This window comes from Branchiostoma belcheri, unplaced genomic scaffold (assembly GCF_001625305.1).
Source record: "Branchiostoma belcheri isolate BF01 breed outbred unplaced genomic scaffold, Haploidv18h27 scaffold36, whole genome shotgun sequence".
NCBI classification, from domain to species: domain Eukaryota; kingdom Metazoa; phylum Chordata; class Leptocardii; order Amphioxiformes; family Branchiostomatidae; genus Branchiostoma; species Branchiostoma belcheri.
The window spans coordinates 1994-12235 of NW_017803976.1; the positions used below are offsets into that span (position 1 = coordinate 1994).

The window sequence follows — 10242 nt, forward strand, 5'->3', positions numbered from 1 at the left end:
CAATTGTTTTCAATATTACTATATCGGCACCTTCTGTCACGGGACGCCGTCGGAAACGCCGTCCCAACCCCGTCGGAGCGGCAAGATCAAAATGTCCACAATGACTGAGCACCCCCCAGAGACCCGTCCGGCCGTCGGATACGCCGTTTGGACCCCACCTGTGCCGTCCCAAGCGTCGCCCGGCCCCGCCCAGGAGCCCGTCCGGCAGCCCGTCCGGCAGCGCGTCCAGCAGCCCGCCCGGTAGCCCGTCGGAAACGGCGCCCAAACGCCTTAAGAAACGCCCGGACGCCGTCGAAAACGGACAGTTCTGACGGCGTCCCAGGCGTTTGAGGCGTCCTGGCCCGTTTCTGGCCTTTGTCCAGGCGTCCGGAGTCCCCGTTTACCGCCAGGGACGGGCAGCCGTCCCAAACAAACGGCCACCACAAACGGGCGTTTAAACGGGCGTTTCTCCGTCGGGGACGCTTTCATTTTTACAGAGTACTCCATCTATGACCACAGCTCCTGAACCTGTGGAAGATCGTCCATGGCTGCCCCCATGTGGAGGAGTTTGAACTGCTGGGTGTGGGATTTCACTCCCAACTGGTCCACAAGACCTTACACCCCAAGCTGGAGAGGGACAAGAGAGGCTTCTTCATTTACAGGCCATGGTACAACATTTGTCTAAAAACCCTGCCAAGATATTTTGTACAATTTAGCCTTATTTTGTCTGGTAATCTTGTAATGTTATGATATTTGGCCATAAATCCTGTAAGATGTTTTTTCCATCTCTCTTAGCCATATCAGTAAATGTGGCGGTAACTTTTTTTCATAAGTACAGATGGCCTTTGGGTATCCATTCCTTACTTTTTATTATTATTATTTATTATTTAATCTTCAGACACCTGGGTTGACAAATTGATTTTCAATAGGGCCCAGTACAAAATACAGTAAAATCAGAGATACAGATACAAACAAAGACCAATATAAACAAATCAGAATCATTATCCATAACTCATGTCGATTAAACAGTCCAAGTCCTGCCTGTTGCAGTGATGATGTGAAGTCCCGGATGAAGGATGCAGACCTGTCCTGTATCTGTGAGTGGAGGAAGCTCCATAAGCTGACCCTGGGCGGGTTGCCAGGGGTGACCACGGGTGAGTTCCTGCAGACCCTCCCAGAGAAGTGTCCAGCCCTGCGGCACCTGTCCCTGGCAAACCTGGGTCCCACCGGACAGTGCACTTACTCCAAGAACCTTCTGTCTGCACTGAGAAGGATGCCACACTTACAGGACTTCAGGTTGGTTGGAGTGAAAATATCAAATATCAGAGTTATCAACCAAGAATTGAGGTATTCAAAAACTCGTATTTCCCCAAAACTATCGTAGACTGGAACTCGTTGCCACCAAGCACAGTTGGGGCATCATCACTAGAAAACTTTAAACAACTCCTGCAATCAAATGTGCAAAGATTGAGTGTAACAAGCCGTTCGGTGTGATATAGCTAGCTGCCGCCGCGCCGCGTGCCTGCGAAGCTGGCGTGTTACGCCGAAGGGCGGTTATACCGGCTATACCAATACAGATACAGAAAATGCTGCATGCAGCTGGTAAGAGATAACAGTTTGTTACAGTTTCACAGGATTCTGCACCACACATCTACTTGATGTTTTGTTAGAAAAGTGCATTAGAATGGTGTTCATCAGTTAACCACGTGTCTGACACACTTAAAATCCTCTCTCAGGCCAGACCAATTTAATTTCTTGGTTAACGGATTCGCCGCTTCATTTTTTCTGATTTGCAAATAAAAATAAAAATTCAGAGTCAACTGCAAAATGCTGATATTTTGCCCTGAACAGTTGAAAACTGTCCTTTTCATCCTAGTTGTTACAGTTACTCCATCTTTCAATGCAATTGAAAATTCATTGTTTAAACTTTGAACCAGCCTATTGTACCATTTTGGGCCATAATAGGATGCCTAGGCCTATTTTTTTTCGCCCGCCCGCTCCATTATTTTTCTAGAAAAATCCGTTAACCAAGAAATTAAATTGGTGTGGCCTCATTGCACATTAAATTTTCCATTTGGATCTTCAGTAGCACAAGTTTGACGTGCATCAATGGTAACTTACATTATTTCATCAGGTTTGAGCAGACAAACTTCAACGTAGCCTGGAGTTTCCTGGAGGCTCTGTACAACTGCAAGGGCCTACAGAGACTGTGTGTGGTGGCCAGGAATGGGGAGTAAGTTGTGAACATTGTATAGAAGTTGTGAACATTGTAGAGAAGTTGTGAACATTGTAGAGAAGTTGTGAACATTGTAGAGAAGTTGTGAACATTGTAGAGAAGTTGTGAACATAGTGAGTGAGTGAGTGAGTGAGTGAGTGAGTGAGTGAGTGAGTGAGTGAGTGAGTGAGTGAGAGTGAGTGAGTGAGTGAGCATATGAGTGAGTGCGTATGTGATTCAGTGAGTGAGTGAGTATCAGTCAAGAAAGCTATGCTTAGTTGTAGGTGACTTCATGCTTCAAAGTGGGGATGTGTGGCATAGTGGTAGCATGTTCGGCCCAGGCCCAAGAGGTCCCGGGCTCGAATCCTGCCCGGTGTCACCGATCTTGTGCCCTTGGGAAAGGCACTTAACACGACTTTCCTCACTTCACTCAGGTGTAAATGAGTACCTAGCTTCGGTTAGGGACGTCCCTCAAATAGGACGTTAAATGGAGGTCCCGTGTTTGGGGAGAGCCACACTCCACGCACGTTAAAGAACCCACCACACTTATCAAAAAGAGTAGGGGTTCTTCCCGGTGTGAGTGGTTCAAACCTTACAGTCTGGTATCAGGGTTGACATCTTGAAGAGGTGATAGTCACCTGTTATGTCAATCCTTCCACCGTTATGTTAATCCTTCCACAAATGTGGTAGATTGTCATAAAAAAATAATAATAAATAAAGACTACTGTGACAGTCTTTCTTTTGTCTCAGCTCCATGTATTGATATAACACTGAAAGTGCACATTCAAAGCCTGGTGTATATTAATACACACAGGTGCAACACAACTAGCCTGGTAACCAGGCTTGTTAGGCTTTCCATCTTACAAATAGGCAATACCATCTCAGCCAAACTGTAGAAAGATAGCCTGGGTACCATCCTACTTGTATGCCGGGGCTCCCACACTCGCTTCCCTAACAAGTTGTTAGGGACGCGAGTGTGGGAGCCCCGGCATACAAGTAGGATGGTACCCAGGCTAGTAGAAAGAGGGCTGTGTGAATTTAACTATAATAAAATATACAATTACCAGCAATGATTAAGCGTTTGGTACATGATGTGAATACAGATGAAAACCGAGTCTCTACGACTGAGCAAGGGGTTTTACATGGTGCACAGTATATTTTGATTTTACTTGCAACAATTCTGATTAGATTAAAAAGTTCTCAAATTCACAAATACATTGCATAATTATGAATGTTTCAAGTACAGTCTAGCTTCTATGAGCCATTTTCAATGTACCCTTAAGAATATCACAAACATTGGACTAGACTGAATGTATTCACAACTGCAAGCTGTAGATTATCAAATAGAAATACAATGTATTGCTAGGAAGAGTGCTCACGTCTACGTCGTCTGTATTGTCCGCTTGAACCCCGCTGCTACACTTTGTTGACATACATTGTACTACACAACGTAATTTTCCGCTAGAAATAACTATAGAATAGCATTAAAAGATAGCACAATTTGCTTCACACAGTCGACACATGGATAAACCACAAAGTTATTTTACGAATCACATGTCCACTTGCCTCTGGTATTGTTATTTTTCGGCGCGCAAAACAAACATGAAATCCGACCCTATTACATTAACGCAAACGGTAACGCGTTAGAAACAATTTCTGACGGTTTTCTAACGAAAATCTAACCAAATACTAACAAAAATCTAACTCATTAGTAACGGGGTACCCGGTTAACTATAACGCGAACGGTACTGTATAGGACTACAGTCACAACGGATGCTGTAACAAACACACAGCCACAGAGTAAACCATGGTGTGGTACCATTTTCTCTGGACACAGACAGTTGCACACATGAAAAAAATACATCTTTCTTCGTAACCTTTTCTTCAATATACTGACAAACTTGCCAGACATCTTATGTTCGTGAAGGTTAGACATCCAGGTAATAAGATATGCCAAAAGACAGTTACTCAAGCAACTGGATATGATATAACCCCAAAGGCAACTGGATATGATATAACACCAAAAGCAACTATATATATATAACACCAAAAGCAACTGGATATAATAGAAAACTAAAATCATATCCAGTTGCTTGAGTAACCAGGGCTCAACCTAAAAAATTAGGTGCACAAAAAATATTTTAGGTGCACCATATAAGACAGATAAAATAAGTAGAATGTCAGCAAAGACTACTTTATTACACTCAGAGTCAATAAAAGTCCTATAACAATGATTGTATTACTTTTTCTGATACTTGGATGTTAAGAATATGCTGTAACTACTATACATTTAACACCTTTTCATACGTTAAACCTAAGAAAAACCTATTTGGGTGCACTGGTGCACCAATAGAAAAAAACTAGGTGCACAGCTCCAAATTCCCTCCCTGACAAGTGTTTCCTCCAACCTACAATCTATAGCCTTTCAAATCAAACGTTCACCGCCATCTCTTGACATAGCCATGTTTCTCTCATATTTCTAGTTCAATGCCGAGAAGTGGTCGTATAGGCCTTGCATTGAACCGTTCCATTAAAAAAAAAATTTGGTGCACTAAGGTGCACATGCACCCAGTATTTCGAGCCCTGGTAACTGTTTTTGGCACAACTGTTTTGCCAAGACATCTCATGTTGTTTTGTCCTCCAGTCCAAGCAGGGCCTTCCTGTCTTTAGGAGGAGTGTCGAAGTAGACCTTCTGTTCCTCCGAGTACCTCTCCTCCACCGGGATGACATCTCGGAACGACCAGTCCTTCCAGTGGAAGTTGTACTTGTTCAGCAGGTCGATGCGAAGTTCGTCCGTCGGCACGCAGTCTGCCGGCTCCTTGTACTCCAGTTCCGGGACCAGGACGTTCTTGAAGACCAGGACGGCGCGGATGGCGAACCAGCCGCCGTACTTGGGGTGCACGCAGACGCCATAAATGTTCTGAAACACACAGAAACTTGACTTAAAAAACCTAAAGTGTTCTCCAACTCAAAATTTGACTCATCAGAAATTTTCGACTGAATCTTCCTCAGCTATCTGACCCAAATGCTGTGGACACGTGATTTTTCCCACGTGTGACGTCTGCAAAGGGTCAAAGGTTGTCTGAAGTCGATATCGCCCCCCGTCCCGGTTGAGCGATGGTTGAAGTGCCCTGATGTATATGGCCTCTTTTATGCCTCTCTTGAAGTAATCCTGTTCTTGACTTACTAGTAATTTAATGCTGAAACTCCTTCAAAAAATTAAATGATGTGTCCATAATATCAGCAGGGTCCATAATATCGCCGCCACCTTGAGAAATAGTGTGCTTAAAGATATTTTTACTGCAGCATACTTTTGGTATGCACTCCTGCACACCTCAAATGTACAATGTACATACCTAGGGTATGTTGCAGTAAAAATATCTTTAAGCACACTTTTTCTCAAGGTGGCGATATTAGTTCAAAGCTTTTGCTTTAGTTGTAATTTAATACAAAGAGCAGTAGAGTCAATTCCGCCTCACCACGTGGCTCAAACATTTTCGAAACCTTCTAACAATGTATATAAGTAATTATTAGAACAATTTCTAACCTACTTTTGACTTCTAAACATTTCTTAAGTATTACCAAACATTTGAAATATTTTTGGGCCCGCAAACGATATTTCCAATGATTTCTAAAGATTATGGCAAGACGAATAAAATGTAAACTGTGTCTTGCTCAGAAGAGACATCTAGCGCCAGTCATAGGTACTACACACCTTATCCTTCCCCCATGGGTCTTCCTTGACATCCATTCTCTGGTAGTACCTGGCTGCACCAGCCACGTGTGCTGCCGTCTGCACCAGGATTTTTGGCCGGTGGTTCGGGTGCATCTCAAAGTCCTGCATACAGTCTATGTCTTCATCTGGGAAGCTCTGAAATAAAGTGTACTGACTTTCAGCTGAATATCATTGGTTTGCTATCCTTAGGCCACACCAATTTAATTTGTTGGTTCTCGGATTTTTTCAGAAAAAATATGAAGCAACAGGGTGAAAAAAAAATAAAAATAAAAACAGGTCTAGGCATCCTATTGTAGGCTTAAATGCTATGGAATGAGCCATGAAGTCAACACAAAAGGCTGGGTTAAAATTTAAACATTGAATTTTGAACTTTTAATCAAACCACTGCAATGATAGATGGGAAAACTGTAACAACTAGGAAGAAAAGGACTTTCCTCAACTGTTGGGGGCAAAACATGAGCATTTTTCAGTTGATTCAGGACCAGAATTAATTTTTTTTTTTTTTGCAAATCAGAAAAAAACGAAGAGGCGAATCCGAGAACCAACAAATTAAATTGGTGTGGCCTTATGAACATATGTGAACATTGCTACCCAAAAAAATCATATCCAGTTGCTTGAGTAACTGTTTTTGGCATATCTTATTACCTGGATGTCTAACCTTCACCGACATATGTGAACATTCTTGTTTTTAGTGTTCTCTTTTGTTACATGTGACAAAATGGCACTAACTCATGTTAACATTTTATTATATTCACGTCACAAGCAGCCATAATTCAATTGGCCATACAGGGCTCAAAATACCAACCTTAGATCTGTAATATGGCAAGGCAAATGAAAACATATGTGTTATCATGAACCACACATTTTTCAGAAACTGAAATTACGTATTTTGAGCACTGCCATAAGGCCACAGCAAGTAAATTTTATGGATGACATCCTCCGCAGACTCCAAATCTGATGCGAGTGGGCGAAAAAAACCCAAGGTGGGCCAAAAAAAAGGTTCCTACATTTTCAAATGTTTACTCAATCATTGTACAAATGGCTTTGATTTAGTAGGAACACCACATATACACAGCCATCATTACATATCACGGCATCAAAGTAAAAAACAAAACATTAAATCGGAGCCTTTTCTTGTCTCCTATCTTCATAGTTATCTGCCATCCATGTTCCGACATGGCAACAGACATCTTTGCCCATTTTCGGCATGTTGACCACGGTCAGGAAACAACAAAATTTCTTGTTTTTTTTCCTAAATCAAGCGAAAATCAATGCATGCGTTGATGTCATCCATAAAAATTACTTGCTGTGGCCTAATCAGATATAATTAGAAGATTTGGAAAGGCCATATACTAGTAGCAACTCACAGCTTTGACATTTTGCATGTGACTCAGCAGACATTCGTCGATGGGGTCCCGTACGTAACAGTCCTGCTTGGCTACGAATGGTTTGAAGGCCTTCTCAAACATGTTGGGTGTACTTAGGATGACAACCGCTAGGGTGTCGCCAGGGTAGGGCAGGGGGAAGGGGTCCTTCACCTTCTCATTGTACCACTGAATCTGGAAGGAAAAGCAGAATAAGTAACTTTTAACTTTTTACTATAAATACATAATGAATACATAACATATTACAATTATATACCACTACCAGAACATACAAAGATGACTGACTAGTTCATAATCCAGTCTGATCATAGGGTGAGGTAAGAGGTGAACTCTAGTTTTCTGCTGCGTGTGCATATGCTTAAATGTTGACATGTCGGTAGCTTTTATCATAGTCTGTGGTAGGGATGGGTACCTGTATAGAAAATTCAGGTCCAAGTCCGGATCAGGTTCAGAGGATCAGGTCCAGGTCCGGACCTAAACCTGGACCTGATTATTGTACAGTTGCACTAAATCATATTTTGGAATGCGAAACAAGAGTACAAGTGACTCACTTGTGTGTTATATATTATGTTCAAGTTGTACAATAATTTTGTACATTGAAGCTGAACACAGTTACAGAAAGAGACAAACATGGATTAAGGCCAATCTAGTTTGATTCAGGGTTATTTTCTTTACCTGCCATGGCCAGACTATCTTAAGATGTGAGTATAATCTACAGAAATGTACATTAGCTCTGCGTTTCGGTTTTTTGGACTCGGTTCCCAAATGTCGTTCCAGTTTAAACTGGTCCGGCTGAACCGGTACCCACCCCTATTTAACACCAGTGCATACATGTATATGTATATGATATGCATGTTAGGATACCTTGTTTTCTTTCCAAAATCTACTTTCACTTTCAATGATGACGTCATGCATGTTTACAGTAAACATACTGACCACCATGAAAGATGAAAGTCTTTTTTAAGAACCATGGAGGCTACAAAGATGATAACCTCAATGCTCAGACGTCAATTCAGAAAAAGTGAGGAACGTAACATTGTTGAGGTTTGAGACATAAACTATTTGAGACATAAACTATCAAAATTGTTTTCGTGATCACTTTCAGTTTCGATGATGACGTCGTCATTTCCAGACTGTTCTTGATACATGTAACGTTACATACCATGTGGTCCAAAATACAGATATTGACCACGATTTTTTTGTTCAGAGACGTTACTGGTACCTTAAACGGGTAGCTCTCCAGTCCAAGGGGCCTCATGTAGCCCTCTACCTGCTCACAGATCGCCGTAGCCTTCTCCATGGCTGAGCTCTGCAGACAAGGCCTTCCCCTCGGAGTGGCTGATGCGAAATGACGAGTTTGGAAGTTTGTTCAGAGTATTTGACCCTAGGCGATGCCATTATGGTGGGTGTTCTGTAAGCTTTGTATACTATTATTTGATGAAGCAAGCGCATAAAGAGCATAAAATGTGCTTGATTGCTGATATAACAAGATTTAAATACTTTGTTTTTTAAATATTTGCTGGTAATGCCGGACATTATTGAAGCTTCTTGGGTAGTGTTGCTATCTGTACCCCCTATTGCACAGTGGAGTATTCTGATCTTTAGACGATATCATTGAGGTAAAAGGGGTCAGCAACATTTTATTGTACCAAATATATTTTCCGCTAAAATCGGCTTTTTATCAATTAACACAAATTAGTATTTATAAAGTATCAAAATATATAAGGGATGAAAACCTTCAAAGTTTAAGGAAATACTTAGTTGTGTAATATGAAAAGTAAGACCCCTATAGATGTAATGTATTAGTCTAGATTGCGTCACATGATGACCAGCTGACAGGAACAGACGGAAAGACAACAGTGGATCGTGTAGTAGTAACTTGTGACTTGTATGTTAGAAGTGTAGCTTTTTACGTCCAGTATGGTTGTGTTTTTACTCCTCGTGGCTTCTTTAGCGGCTGTACAGTGTGTAGAAGCTGTAGAAAGCGGGCAGACATGTAACGTTCCTCCCTCGATGTGGTGTAGCTCGCCGGCCGTCGCCAAGTCTTGTCAGGTCAGTCAGTCCCCTCGCCTCATGTCGGGTCCTTCTTTGTGCATGATCATTAATTATGTAAATCAAGGATCATCTTTCTTCTCTCTTCCTTATAGTGTCCTTAGTTAGATCTTGATTTTAACTCCATGGTTAGATGTAGGATATACATGCATTATATTCGTTCGCCAATGTTACAAAAGCCATAGAACAAAGGCATAACATAACTACTAGTAATATTATTTATGATAAATCTTTATTTATTGGTTTTCCAACCACCAAACATACATATGCAGGGAAAGACAAGAGTCTCCCTGAAGTGGATAGTTTGTTACAATATAATCAAAACACATAATACAATACAATCAATGAACAATAACAGCTTAAAGATAACAAAATTGGATGCAGATCGATACAGCATGGGATAGCTTATGAAACAGACTCATTGTACAGTTTTACCGCACAATGAACAAATGACCTTTTCAGTCGCTCAGTCCTGGCTTTTGGCACAGTGAAGGCACTGTCGTTCCGCAAGCATCTACCTGTAGCTGTGGACCGTTGGGGGGGCACTAGGTCATGTAGTGGGTGCTCAGGCTTTATCATAGCTGTGAACAGCTTCAAAGCGGCCGCTTCCCTCCTTTCTTTCAAAGAAGGGAGCTTTGGAACGAGTCACCAACTAAAACGTCAATTTATTCCCCTGTGTTAACTAATATAAGATGATGGATTCAGGGCTCGAAATTAACGGTTTCCCGATGGCCACTCACCAGTAAAATTTAGGCCGGGACACCTGAAAAGTCACTTTGGGACATTTTTGGGACAATAGAAAAATAATCAACATCAGAATGTCAGCCCTTCTTTTGTTTATCAGGCACATGTCCCGACTTTTGGATCCCCCCCCC

The 10242-nt window shown here is 41.8% G+C and overlaps 3 protein-coding genes across 3 annotated transcripts in view; 2 read left to right on the top strand and 1 right to left on the bottom strand.

The window, feature by feature from the left end:
• Nucleotides 1-1038: 1038 nt before the first annotated feature.
• Nucleotides 1039-2327, top strand: LOC109476025. The gene is made up of 2 exons (XM_019776837.1): nucleotides 1039-1275; nucleotides 2114-2327. Exons 1-2 carry the CDS (start codon nucleotides 1049-1051, stop codon nucleotides 2214-2216), a joined length of 330 nt encoding a protein of 109 aa, XP_019632396.1. The 5' UTR covers nucleotides 1039-1048; the 3' UTR covers nucleotides 2217-2327.
• A 2455-nt stretch (nucleotides 2328-4782) lies between these two features.
• LOC109476117 (methylmalonic aciduria and homocystinuria type C protein homolog) lies at nucleotides 4783-8684 on the bottom strand. The gene is made up of 4 exons (XM_019777009.1): nucleotides 8538-8684; nucleotides 7298-7489; nucleotides 5910-6065; nucleotides 4783-5114 (listed from the first exon to the last, which is right to left on the bottom strand). The coding sequence occupies exons 1-4, from the start codon at nucleotides 8613-8615 to the stop codon at nucleotides 4818-4820; spliced, it is 723 nt and encodes a 240-aa protein (XP_019632568.1). The 5' UTR covers nucleotides 8616-8684; the 3' UTR covers nucleotides 4783-4817.
• Nucleotides 8685-9165: 481 nt separating this feature from the next.
• LOC109476116 (gamma-interferon-inducible-lysosomal thiol reductase-like) overlaps nucleotides 9166-10242 on the top strand; it is a 7647-nt gene continuing 6570 nt past the window's right edge. The window contains exon 1 of the mRNA XM_019777008.1: nucleotides 9166-9367. Coding sequence (XP_019632567.1) covers nucleotides 9236-9367 — 132 coding nt within the window. The 5' untranslated portion in view covers nucleotides 9166-9235. The remainder of the gene's footprint in view (nucleotides 9368-10242) is intronic.